This window comes from Manis pentadactyla, chromosome 13 (assembly GCF_030020395.1).
Source record: "Manis pentadactyla isolate mManPen7 chromosome 13, mManPen7.hap1, whole genome shotgun sequence".
In the NCBI taxonomy this organism is placed as follows: domain Eukaryota; kingdom Metazoa; phylum Chordata; class Mammalia; order Pholidota; family Manidae; genus Manis; species Manis pentadactyla.
In genome coordinates this window covers 28,904,102-28,917,910 of record NC_080031.1, presented here as the reverse complement: position 1 = coordinate 28,917,910, position 13,809 = coordinate 28,904,102, and the positions used below count along the sequence as shown (strand labels likewise).

At 40.0% G+C, this 13,809-nt stretch overlaps 1 protein-coding gene across 4 annotated transcripts; it reads right to left on the bottom strand.

Annotated features, from left to right (window-relative positions):
* Positions 1 to 1,375: 1,375 nt before the first annotated feature.
* On the bottom strand, positions 1,376 to 12,861 carry MMP27 (matrix metallopeptidase 27). 4 transcript variants are annotated; one of them, XM_036902806.2, is made up of 10 exons: positions 12,699 to 12,853; positions 11,634 to 11,872; positions 10,512 to 10,660; positions 10,290 to 10,418; positions 6,708 to 6,869; positions 6,406 to 6,526; positions 5,035 to 5,165; positions 4,065 to 4,224; positions 3,408 to 3,511; positions 1,376 to 2,438 (listed from the first exon to the last, which is right to left on the bottom strand). In XM_036902806.2, the coding sequence occupies exons 1-10, from the start codon at positions 12,798 to 12,800 to the stop codon at positions 2,194 to 2,196; spliced, it is 1,542 nt and encodes a 513-aa protein (XP_036758701.2). In that variant the 5' UTR covers positions 12,801 to 12,853; the 3' UTR covers positions 1,376 to 2,193. The 4 variants fall into 4 exon arrangements, with proteins under 4 accessions (XP_036758701.2, XP_036758700.2, XP_057346304.1 ...); XM_036902805.2 differs by having other exon boundaries at positions 4,065 to 4,182; XM_057490321.1 differs by having other exon boundaries at positions 11,634 to 11,838; positions 12,699 to 12,818.
* Positions 12,862 to 13,809: the final 948 nt, after the last annotated feature.

Genomic DNA, 13,809 nt, shown 5'->3' with positions numbered 1-13,809 from the left:
CATGGTGTAACAAAGAAGACAGGGACTTTCTACCTATATGTTTAGGCTCAGGTGATCCATATATCTCAAACCCGGGGAGGAAACCTCTACATTTCTTGTATATGAGAACAGTGTGTACAAAACTTGATTTTTAAAACCCTCTAAGGAATGGTTACATTGGTCTATGCATAGAGGGGGTTGGAGGGAACACCATTTTCCTATTCCTGCTAGTTTCTTAATTGGGGGGGATCACCTCTAGTGTAACACTTCCTGTGTCTCTCTGGGCTCTCACTCCTCTCTTCGGGAAGTGGAATAACTTTCAATTCCATCTGATTGGTGGATTTGGGAGCAGAAACTGGGCACATGTAGTCCATCCTCATTTCTTTCTCTTTGGGCTCCGCACAACCTATAGGAGCTCATATTCTTGGGAAGGCCTGGTACTTTCCAGTTCTTCCAATGATTTTGGTTAAGTATATCTCATTCTGAACTTTGATATTAGGAAACTTGCTTGCCCACAGATATATTATCCAATATAAACTTTATCAGTAATGAAGGTGGCATTTTGCTCTCTCAACAATATATTATTTCTCAGTAGGTTCAGAACATGGGTAAGAATGAGGGATGAAGTTTGCTAGGCCTCTCTGACTCCAAAGGTCCAGACAAAATGGACTGCTACAGATTGCTTTAATAAATGTCTTTAGTATCTAGCAATTAAGATACATGGCATACTTCTTCAAGTCCACAAAACATAAAATAACCTTGAAGGAACAGTGAGAGTTTTGCTTATACATAATAACTTCCTGTAAAAAGAGTCAGGCAGCTCCAAACAGCTGTTGAATCTTTATCCAATAGTTATTTAGAACTAGGACAAGCAACTTGATGTTAAAGAATCCATTTGACCCTTAAACAACATGGGTTAGAATTGCGTGGGTCCATTTATACTGCTATTCCTATCTGTACAACACCAAAAGCAATGGTCTTTTTTCCCTACACACACACACACACACACACACACACACACACACATAACAACAGAATATTGTACACAGCAGTAATAGTAGTATAACTCCACTTGGGTTCCTAGACCCTATTCCAATGCATGTAAGTATGTGGGAGGTGGTCTTCCCACACATAACACCAAGCAACTCTCAGACACCCTGGTGCCTGAGAACTCAACTCAATTCTGAAGCTATCTGCCCAGAGACAGCACCAGATTCCCCAGGTTAAGGGCTCCATCACACAAGACTTCCCTCCATCCCCCACTCCAGATGCAGGTCACAAGCTCCAGGCAGTTTCCTGTGCCTCTGACCTACCAGTTACAGATTGGAGGTTCCTACAACCTCCCCCTTAGGTTCAATCAATTTGATAGAGTGGCTCACAGAACTCAGGAAAACACTTAAGTTTACTAGTTTAATAAAGGGTACCTTGGAGGATACAAGTTAACAGCCAGAAGAAGAGAGACACAGGGCAAGGTCCCAAATAAAGGATGTGCTATCCTTGTGGAGCTCGGGGCCTGGCTCCGTGGCATGTGGAGGTGTTCTGGTCCCCCAAGCACAGACGCCCTCTCTGACCAAGAAGCAGGATCCAACTGAGTGGAGCAGGCAGAGCAGAGCAGAGGGAGCCAGCTGTTCTCATGGGTTTTGTGAAGGCTTCATTGCATAGTCATGATTGACTAAATTATTGGCCATTGGCTGATTCAGTCTTCAGCCCCTGCCCTTGGGTGGGGGGTCCAAAAATCTCTTATTAGTATGACAAAACACCCGTTGCACTGTTAAGATTGCAGTGTTTTCAGGAACTGTGGATAAAGACCAAATATACCTGGGAAATCTACATTTGGTCATATGAATGACCAGATACATATTTTTTTAACTCATTACATACAAAGACTTTTTTTTTCAATAAATATATTGGAAATATTTTTTGGAGATTTGTGACAATTTCTCTAGCTTACTTTATTGAAAGACTACAGTATATCATACATACAACATACAAAATATATGTTAATGGACTGTTTATGTTATTTGCAAAGCCTCTAGTCAACAGTAGGCTATTGGTAAAGTTTTTGGGGAGTCAAAAACTATGTGGATTTTCAAATGCACAGGAAGTCAGAGCCCTTAACCCCTGCAGTGTTCAAGAGTCAGCTATAGTTCTTTTCTACTTTGATGCACAGTTCAGATTAAATGACCTCTTGAGGTTTATTTTAGTCCTATGAATTTATTGATAAATGTAGATTTTTTTCAGTACATGAACTATACTGAAAATAAGCAAGTTTAAAGTTTTGGGGTGAACCATCTTCACTCCTTCTGAGTGTACTTGTCCCTCACTGACACTGAAATCAGGTGATGAGTTTAATGGTTCTTTACATCGGAGCCAAGTATTGGATTTCATCATTTGGGTAATATTCTTTGCCTTAGGGTCATATTCAAATTGCTTTGACCTACGGAAGAAATAGAAGAATCCTGGAGGGAGAGAATCATGATTAGTTATCTTGCACAACGATATAATGGTTCCACACTTTAATGTTTTATGAATACAGAATAAAATATTAGGACATTATATAGAGAAGAAGAAACATGTAATTATATACATTATATTTTATGTTAGTTAGTACTGTCACATGATAAACATGATTATTTTTATTTCTCTGAGGAAGAAACCAGGGTGTGAACCATGAATTTCAAAGGGGTCACTACCTTTCTAGCCAGACTGGTTTATGTCAGAGGTTCTCAAATGAGGTTTCTAAAAAGTATTTCGGTGATGGGGAGAAGAAAGCCCTTGTGTGTATGGCCTTGGCCTCTACATCCTCATTTTCCTAGAGTTGTTCTGCTTTATTTGTTTCAGGTTTTGAGGCTTTGTATCAGATTTGATTTGGAATAAAGGATTGTGTCCCTCAAAAACATTTTTAGAGTCCTCCTTACTCCATGGTCTAGGTTGTTGTCTTTGAAGATAAGTAGCTGGACTGGTACATTAAATGCCCAGAGGTTCTTTTAAAACTAGATTCTGGGGTCTCACTCACGGTCCTACTGCCTCAGAAACTCTGAAGAACTTGAACTTCCACATGACCCCAAATTGTGCACAATAAACTATGTACAACATAGTTTGAGAATCAATGTTCAGTTCACATGCTTAGTCAATGTCTCACACTAAACACTCTGCAGAAGGTGTCTTTTAGCAGGCCTTGGATCAATGATAAGTAAAACTAATTTTGGTATTTTTTGGATGGATTTGAAATAATATAACAGAGAACGTAATTCAGGATTTACTAATTCAGTTTGTGATAATACCTGCAGGGTTAAAGTTTCTTACTACATGTGCTCAGGAATAGTAAAACTACATTAAAATGGAAACGTTTACGTTTTGTGTGCTGTCTTCTTCCATAACCAATAAACTCTTAGAAGCACCCTAAGAATTGAGGCATTGGTGCTTACCTTTATCCTGGAAGGCAGCATCAACTCGGAGACCAATTCCTGGGAAGCGTTTTACCACCCGCTGTGGGTACCCTTTGTCCATGGTTTGGCTCACCTCATTATACCTGGGTACAAGGGTTTGAAAGGTTTCCAGGGGATCTTTGATCCAGGCAGCTTAATTTTTCTACTGCTCAACTTGGAATCAAGCAAGAGAAAAAGTAGGCCTAGTAGAGGAAAACAAATTGAATCAATAATGAAAAACATGTCAGAGATTGTGTTTGGCTGGATCATTTATAGTGTCTTGAAAACAAGAAATAATGAGGGGGGAAAAGCCACGTCGTTTGTCAGATCGATGCTATTCTGAGGAGCTGTTAAAGTAGGAACTTAGCTTGGAACTTTCACTGACTTTGACTGGGTATATTTGTGTCATCGGCAAATTGGTTGGCATCTCCATCTTTATTATTTTATCTTATCTTTATTTTTTTAAGTTGGAGGAAGATTACTGGACTTGTTGAAACATTCTTTTGTTTGGTGGATGTCATCCACTTGAGATTGTCTTCAATATAATCACTTTAAGAAGATTATAGGTTAGTTTTATTTCTGCCTGTGTTAAAGGGATGCTTACATATGTAATTTTCTCTAGAATAAAGTGAAGGGGTCAATTGTCTGTAGACTCACTTCCAGCACCAAATGCCCACAAAGAAGTAGGTTTCTCTTGTGTTGTGGTCACAGACAGCTGCATCAATTTTCTTCACATATCTTGGAAAGCCAAGTGTATAGATGGATTTGGGATAATCTGGCAAGACAGCATATCCTCTGATCATCCAGAAGTTGTCATCTATGAAGAGAGAAAGTGTTTATCTTCTGACCTATTTCCTAGAGGGAGAAATAGATTTCTTTAAAAGTTTGAAAATAATTAGATACCTTGTTGCTCTGAGGTTCAAGGCTTAGATATTTAGTAATCTTATGTCTCCATTTATTCTTACCATTTCTGTAGCTTCTTATATCATTAGTATTACACAAATAACATACCTATAGTTGACAGTGCATGATAGTGTCAATTAGTTTCACTGTACTGATTGCTTTTCTGACAAAATAGTCAATTATGTTCGAACATGTTTTCCTAAATTTCAGCCCCCAAGCATTCTCAAAGGTAAGAAGTCTGATGAAATCCATATATACAAAGTGGGATTGCTAAATTAAACATAAGATATCAGTATTTGAATTTCAAATAAATAATGACTAATTTTTGATATATTTACAATACTGCAATGGACATAATTATACTAAAAGTTATTTCATTGTTTATCTGAAATTCAAAATGTCCTATATTCTTATCTGCCAAATCTGGCAACCCCAAAAAAAAGGAAATAGAAAAGAGAGATGGGTTACTTTAATTTGGCAGAGAAAAGACTGCTTTTTAGTTTTTATCATGCAGGTTTCTTCTAGCTCCTGAGCCATCAGGTGATATTTATCTTCACAATCACAGAGAATCCCTTGGTAGTTATTCTTTATGATAGGAACCTAAGGTCAGGGCAGAAGCCCTGTCCATTTTGTTCATGCATGAGCATTATATTCCTTGTACCAAAATACCTACTGACCAGTTCAGGCATCTAAAGGGAGAAGAGAAATCATGATGGACAGTTACCTTTAAAAACCAGAATCTTATCTTTGGGGTTCTCATATGCAGCTTGAATATCAGCTGGCAGAGATGGCCAGAATGAAGAGATTAACTCAAATTCAACATCAGTGATATCATAATAGATCCTCCATATGTGCCTGTGTTAAACAAAAACATTTTACACATACAGCCTATATATCTATTTCAATGAAAACATTGCAATCTTAGACTTGCTTTTTTTTTAATGTAGGTGGTTGTTATTTTCCTTAAATAATTTGGATCAGTAACACAATGTTGCTCAGCAAGTGTGGATGTTTGTGAGTTCATGTCTACCCTTTGGACCACCAAGCTCAGGCCGTGCCTTGGGCCCACTCTCTTGGGCATCTCGAGTAGCAAACTACCCATGGATTCTGAGTGCTCAATGGCCTCACTTTTGCCAAAGCAGCAATACTCAACATTGTAAGGCAACCCCCAGCATTCTAAGAACTTTTTGGTGCTGTTGTTTGCTAGAATGATGAAATTTTATCAATGGCATGCCAAAGCATTTCCTCTGATTTTCCCTTCTGGCTGTAAAATCTAAGTCTGTTAATGAGTCTTGAAAATTCCTTGTATTCCATTTGCCCTCCCTGCTGTTAACCCTTCTCCGATAGCCCCGACAAGCGGTGTCTCGGCCTGTTCTGTTAGGAGCACGGGGATAGCAGGTCATCACAGTGCTACACAGATGTGGAAAAGTCTGATTTCAAGTATTCTCTCCTTTTGCCTCTATGCCTTGTCAGATGGTGTATGGTCTGATAATTTGTTCTGAAAATGCGGTCACGGTATATATAACTGACACACCATGCTGTGATTTCAGTCCAATAAATTATACATAGAGAACAGATTTCTACTACACTTTACCGATGCAGTGTTGTGGAATGGTCTGCTCATAGGTCTTTAACAACTGGTTCTCCAGGTAGGAATAAAACCTAATTTTTATCATGTGCTGATTTCCAGGTTGTAAAGACTCCAACTATGGACAATTTCAAGCTACCAAAGTAATGTGAATTAGAAAAATTCCTGAAAGCTTAACAATTGGTTCCTGAAATGGTATTAGCCAGTTCCAACACACCACTGGGATTGGTATATTATTTTAGCTAGAAGTCACTGAAAGTGACTCTTCATCACCTTCTTGTATATTGGTAATTTAAAAATTTGCTAACAGCCATTTAAAAATTAATTTATCAAACCAGTAAGAGATATATACCTATAGTAAAATGTTCAAACAGTATGGACAATTTTATAAAATGAAAAGTATAAGGTACACATTCTCACTAGCCCCGTAACTCCCTCTTTATCCCCAAGTCTCCTGAAAAGAAAAATCTTCATCAGAAGTTGAGGTGTTTAAGGGAATAGGTTTACCTGCCTTTAAAGAACATTACTTCTCTGCGGAAAGTGGTGATAGCATCAAAAGTCAAATCAGGGTCACAGGCATGGGGCACAGTGGGTTCCTTTGGCTTAGCAGGTGCCTTGGGTAGACTTCCTTTGATGAAAAGAAATACCGCAGTGAATTAAGAAGGCATGTGGAAATACCTGCAGAAGGATCTTACCCAAGCGAGTATTTTCTTCATGATAATATTTCAAGAAGTGATTTTTTTTTCAACTTCCTTCCTGGAAAGCTTCCTATTTAGTTCACATATGTTCAGATTTATGATGTTGCTCACCATAGATGGATTGGATTCCACTGATATCATCCTGAGAAAGTGGGTATTTGCTAGGATCCAGGGAGATATAATTTGGGAACATCAAAGCTGTTTGATCATTGGAGTGAGAGAGTCCCAGTGAATGACCAAATTCATGAGCAGCCACAAGAAATAAGTTGAATCCTTAACAAAAATAGAGAAAATATGAGCACATGAGTCCATGAGTCAGTCAAAAGGAGAATGGTTGCGTCTGAGATTAGGAAGTAACTAAGGGGAAAGAAGAAAATGCTCACCATACAGCAGGTAATTCTTATATACACCCATCATTTATCTGGGAAATATTTCAGTACTAATAATTGGTATTAGCCACATAATGGAGAAATGTAACCCAGAGTAAGCAAGGGCAGGAAACAGCAGTCTCAGGAATGGATAGTATTAAAAAACCCTCAAAGTTGCCAGTTTTTGGTTGTTCCTAGGCTGGACGATATGTGATCATGCTTCTTGTACTTACATTCTTCAGAGGTTCTCCATGGGCTGTGGGATAGAGGCCACATACCCTAACGGGGCTGTCCAGGATCAAGTCCCTGCCTTTTCTCCAACTTCATATTTTATTTTCCTATTCCATGAGCTAGCCACATTAAATCATTTGCATTTCTCATCTATGCCAAGTTCTTTCTAATCTATGTCTTAATATCTCCGTCCCTTTTGCCCAGAACATTACCTTTTCCACCCCTTTTGTGTCCAGTTAGCCTCCTTGTTCCTCAGGCACCCCCCCTGGAGTCATCAGCATGAGCATCCCTTGCCTGGCTGAGTTACATGCACCCCTGTGGGCTTCCACAGACTCAGGGCTTTATTCTGTCATAGCACATAAGGGACTGAACTGTCTATTTCTTTCACCAAATTTTGCAGCGTTTCAGTACAGGGACCGTGTCTTCTTTTATTCCTGGTGACTACTCAACTGCTTATCAGTAGTGGGTGGTTAATAATGGTCGCTGGATATCCAGGTCCAGGTGTTTATTTGATGAAAGACTGGTTCAGAATGCCCCCCTGTACTTCCCAATACCAGAAGTCTTACCTGGCATAGCAGAATTGCCTTTTTATTTCTCTGTCTCTTCCACTAGTCTGTAAGGTTCTACATATTAAAGACTGTCTGTCCTGGGACTTCCGACTAAGCCTGTGGATCGTGAAGAAAAGGCAGAACCTTTCATAATGGAGCCTTGTCCAGTGATGTTTGCACAAAACATGGAATGGCAAAGGATTGTTTCAGTGTCTTCCATGCTTTTCTGCTCTGGCCTTTCATTGCTGCCCCTTGTCTGAGTGTCAATCACTGGGGGTGCTTTTGGATAAGGGATGGGACAAGTGACTCTTTGAAAACACAATTCAAATTCAGGTAATCTAAATCAAGTCCAAGCATTTATCCAAGCTTATCCTAAGCTTTCTAGACTCTCTACAACCTGAATCCTGTTCACCTTTTAACCTTTCTTCCACCACAGTTCTAATTCTTGAGCTGGTTGGGTTGTCCTGTCCAGAACTCTCTTTGCTCCACTTTGCCTTCTACATTCCTGCTTAGACTTTGTGTCTCAGGTTTGGCATCTTTTCTACCCCTGACTTCTATATTTGGGTGGGGATTTCTTTCATGTGCTTCTGTTACACTGCCATAGTTCCCTTTATCCCAGTGTTGATCACACTTATTTTAATTGGTAGAGTGTGCCTCTTAGATTGTAAAGCCCTTAGAGAGCAGGATCTGTGTCTTGTACACTTGTATACTCCATTTGTATCACAGAGTCTGGGTCATAGTGGATGTTGAGTAAGAATTGTTGAATCTTAGGATGGTCAGCATAGATAAGACTAGGAGCAACAAATGCTGGTGAGGATGCAGTGAAAGGGGAATGCTCCTACACTGCTGGCAAGAATGTAAAATATTGCAACCATTGTGGAAAGCAGTATGGAGGTACCTCAAAAAACTAAAAGTAGTGATACCGTTTGACTCAGGAATTTCACTCCTAGGCATTTACCCTAAGAATGTAGGGTCTCAGTTTCAAAAAGACATATGTACCCCTATGTTTATCACAGCAGTATTTACAATAGCCAAGAAATGGAAGCAACTTAAGTGTCCATCAGTAGATGAATGGATAAAGATGTGGTACATATACACAATAGAATATTATTCAGCCATAAAAAGAAAACAAATCCTACCATTTGCAACAACATGGATGGGGCTAGAGGGTATTATGCTCTGTGAAATAAGCCAGGCAGAGAAAGACAAGTACCAAATGATTTCACTCATCTGTGGAGTATAAGAACAAAGCAAACACTGAAGAAACAAAACGGCAGCAGACTCACAGAGACCAAGGATGGACTAAAAGTTACCAAAGGGAAAGGGACTGGGGAGGACAGGTGGGAAGGGAGGGTTAAGGGGGAAAAAGGGGCATTATGATTAGCACACATAATGTAGTGGGGGGGCATGGGGAAGGCTGTACAACACAGAGAAGACAAGTAGTGATTCTATAGCATCTTACCACGCTGATGGACAGTGACTGTAATGGGGTATGTGGTGGGAACTTGATGATGGGGGGACTCGAGTAACCACAATGTTGCTCATGTGATTGTATATTAATGATACCAAAATAAAATAAAATAAAGAATTGTTGAATGACTTCATTTACCAAATATTTGTAGAGCATCTTTCATCTCCTCCTTCTTGGAGATGTGACTAAATAGATAAATTTGTGAATTACGCATCTGTACCTTTGTGAATACTTTTTCCTGTGCTTTGAAATCCCTCTAATCCTCCTCCTCATCAATACTAACATCACCAACACACTCATCAATGTCAAACACTCTCTGAATGGTCACTATGGGCAAGTGCTTTGCAAGGTGTTTTCACCTTTATTACAGGTAAATTGTGCCATCTGCCTGCAAGAAGGACATTACCATCCTTATTTTATTGATAAGAAAACGGTAAGAAAGTTATTGAACTTACTCAGGACCCCTCAGGTAGCAAACAGGAAGCCCCCAAAGGCCCCAGTGTCTGCAAATGTCTGCAGATGGGTGCTTTTGCTCATCACCACACTGTGTATTTGTAGCAGCCTGTGACGCCTGTGCAGGTGTTTGTTACACATACACATTCCTGTAGAGGCCTGACACTGGCTTCCCTCTGGGAGACTCTAGGGAAAATCCCTATGTACCCAAACCCCTCTGACATTTCCATGCAGTGACTTTTGTGCCCTTTCTACAGAGAGAGTCTACATGTTTCGATAAAGGAGGTAATCACCTATTATATAGTATTGCCAAATTTCCTATTAAAATTCCAATTTGATTGAAGATTACTTTGCCTGCGGTTTTATGTTTTTATTGGAGAACAGGAAGACATTTTCCCTTTCTTGTCAGTGACCCAAGAGTTATAAGATAGGGTGTCCTCCAGGGCCCATGACTTCAAGCCTTAGGGAATATAATATAGTAGTTGGAAGACAACCTGCTCTGCTACTGTTGCCTGGTCACCCAATCACACCTGGTGGCGGGCAGTATTTATCCCTTACCTTGCTCAAGAAAGTTTTGCCAAATTGTGGCCTAGAACTCTGGACTTTCTAACAATCTACTCACCTCCTCCATCCTTGGTCCAATTTTCATCCTCGTCGAAGTGAGCGTCTCCACCCAGACCCAGACCAGGAGGAAAGGCATGGCCGAGGACTCCCAAAGGGCCGTCAAAATAACGAGGACACCGACCGTGGACTGAGAAACCAATCATGTGGGGGAAAAAGATCAGCTTCTGCAAATCTCCTGAAAGGAAGACAACCATACTTTCCTCTCTGGTGAAAACCTTACCTCGGGTCCTAAAGGCAACCATAATGTCTGCGATCCCCCTGGAAATCTTTGTGAAGACCAGTGGGGTGACTTTGCTCCACACTTCTAGACCTTTCTGGATGGCCTCATCCACATCAGCTCTTGCCATATCTGGAGTGTAATTTATGATTCTTAAAAATTAACAAAAATATAGTGGTCAGGGGTTGTATGCATATATGCCCACACACATACTGCAAAATAAAAAATCATTTTTCTTTTTCATCAATCGTAGGTTACAGTATTATAACACTTTTTAAAATGAGGCTCAAAGAGGTTGTATAACTTCCCTGAGATCACGCCCTGAGTGGGACAGCATTAATCTCAAGTATGTGTTTGCTGTGTATATGTAGTATAAATATATTCTAAAAAGACTTGAGATTTATTTTCTCAAATGACTTGTGGAAATCAGGCTTATGCATGTGTCATATATTAAGAATCTCACTTGAGAGCCTCAAAAAGTTGGTTACTCAGGAAAAGATTTTCTTCTTGTTTATATTCCCTTTCTTGCTAAATCTATTTCTATCTCAATCTCTAGGACTCACTAAGTCCTAGAAGGAGGAAGTGTCATAGGTAGTCTTTAGGGTCACGAGGAGGGCTCTAGAGTGATGGTCAAGGTCACGACCTTTATCATAGGTCAGGAGCACACCTCATCCCTTTTCTGCCAATGAGCCAGCACCCTTTCCTTCAGATGTCTGGGGGCAAACTCCATAGTTCACTCAAGGGTGCATCTGAGATTTGACAACTTGTAATGCACACATGTCCCTCCCATGAACTGGCTGTGCTCCAGGGTCTGCGGTCAGATGGCAGTGCTTCTGGTCCTGAGTTTATACGGAGGTGGCAGAGGCTAGACATTAGAGCCAGTCTGAGAGCTGTGTGATTTTTGACTATGGCAAATAAGCTTTTGTTTTAGTTTTTCTGTGTTTAAGGTGGCAAGACCAGTGGTGCCTCCATCACAGGTTTGTTGGGAGGATGGAATAAATGAAATCTATGAAGGGCCACTCACAAAGGAAATGCTTGCTAAAATAAACTATTATTATTATTGTTCCTTAGAGATTACATTATGTTCCTTTGGATTAGGGGGGAATATGCTGGCAGAAGCATTACCTGTATGTGAGGTTGTGCTTTCTCCATCCTGGGAGAGTGTAGCCATACTGACTCACGTCAGGCACCCCACACCTGGGTGCCTTCATGATCTCAAGAGTGTTTGAGTCCAGTTTTCCAGTCACTGTCAATCCAAAAAATGCTTGCATTTCCTGAAGTTTGCCATCTATAAGACTCTTATTCTTGCTTTGAACAAGATGACTGCCTTCTGCTTCAAGAGAGTAGAACTGGTTGAGATATGCCTGACCAAAAAGACAAAAAAAGGCACAGACTACAGGAGAGCAAATCTCCATCGCAGGATGAAACAAAATTGCCTGTAATCTCTTTTGGACATAGTGGGGTGAAAAGGGAATAACAAGGGAAAGGAAGGAGTGAGGGAAGGAAGGAAAAGAGAAGGAGGCAAAAAGGAGAGAAAAGGATCACCCTGGTTTTTCAGCTTTCAAGAGCTGGGTGAACTATGTGTGACCAGAATTGTTGAAACCACACTGTCCATAAAATTCCAAACCCCCACAAAAGAAAATCAAGCTTCTTCTAGAATTTAATGACCATGTATCTTACATATTTTTCCTGTTAATTTCATTTCTGTGTTTCCTTGAAACAAATTCTAGAAGAGATAGGTGATTATTCATTTTGAAAATTTAATCAATTTAACCAACTATGGCAAGTTAACTGGACTGAGTTTTAGAGGGTATCTCCAAAGCAATATATTTTTCACACATATAAGGACAGGGGTCTCTGAATTACAGTAGGGTCCTGCTGATTGGTCTTGAAATGCTCTTATTGAGATCTCCATTTCTTGAAGGGCTGGCCCCATTTTTCTCTCACTATCTCTTCCCTTGTAACCATTGCTTAAAGTCGCAGCAAATCCTCCTTTTTCCCCAGCCTAACTCCACTCTCACCCCTCATACAGTCACTTGATGTCCTCATGGCTGGAGAAAGGAAAAGCAACTACTTCTCACAAGCAAGTTCAAGACTCTTTTGTAGGAATTGCAATTTTTTAGGTCCCAAGACAATCAATAAAATGCATTTTTAATTGACAGTCATTAATAACATTTATTGAGACAGTACCTGAGCCAGTTGCATGTTTTCTTCATTCTCCATCTCCCAGTCTGCAGGAAATGCAGAAGAAAATGTTGTGAAGAGCAAAAATAGAAGCAGAAGGCTCTTCATCCCTTTCTTTCTTTAGCTGAAGCTTGGTTCTGTTTGCACACAATTTAGAAAATAATAGTGAGACGTGGCATGAATTGGCTTGTTTCATTGTTTAGTTAATAACAGAAAGGGACACTTGCCATGAAATGTGTCATGATATGCTTTTTTTTTCTTAGGTTAACTTGATTTTGCAAGCATGATCTGCAGATTTTTAGTAAACACATGTCATTGTTTATTATTGAATTAGATATAATAGGAAGTCAGCCGGCAAATTACTTTTGTTCTTGCAAAGTTGGAGGTTTTCTCATCCATAAATTCTTGAGAGCTTATGAAATGATTTTCTTTGAATGAAGCCTCAAAATATCTTGGGACATGTGGTATCATGAAAAGACAACTGAATCAGGAATCAAATTGCCCATATTAACTAGTTAAACATCAAATATTTGTTGAGTGCCTACTATTTGCTTGTCACTATAAATGCAAGTGTGAGTAAGGTACTGTCCCAATCTTGTTGGAGACTTCAGACATACAGAGAGATTAATGCCAGACAAAGCAGGGGCCAGGGGCAACATGGATAGTGAAGATTCTAGAGACTGAGAAGGGCCAAAATGTAGAGAGATCACTGCTGATGAGTGTGGCCTTGAGACTTCGGGCAGGTGGGGTTTGCACAAATGGGTAGGATTTGGATCGCCCAGAGGAAGAAGGCAAATGAGTGGAGGGAGGCCACAGGAAGTAGGCACCATGGTAGAAATGAGCTCCAGGAAATCTGTCCTGACTGGAGCATGCATATGTGTATACCATGGGAGACGGGAATGGAGGATCTGAGAATGGGGGCAGGTTAATGAATGTTTTGAGTCCTTTCATGTCTAAGAACACCCTTTATTCCATCCTCACACTTGATGGAAACTGTATCTGGAGACAGAATTTCATGCTGAAACAGGTCTCCCTTAGAAGTTTGAAGGTACTCTTCCATTGCTTTCTAGAATCTAGTGTTGCTTTTGGGACGTCTTTTGGTAATATTCTTGATTTT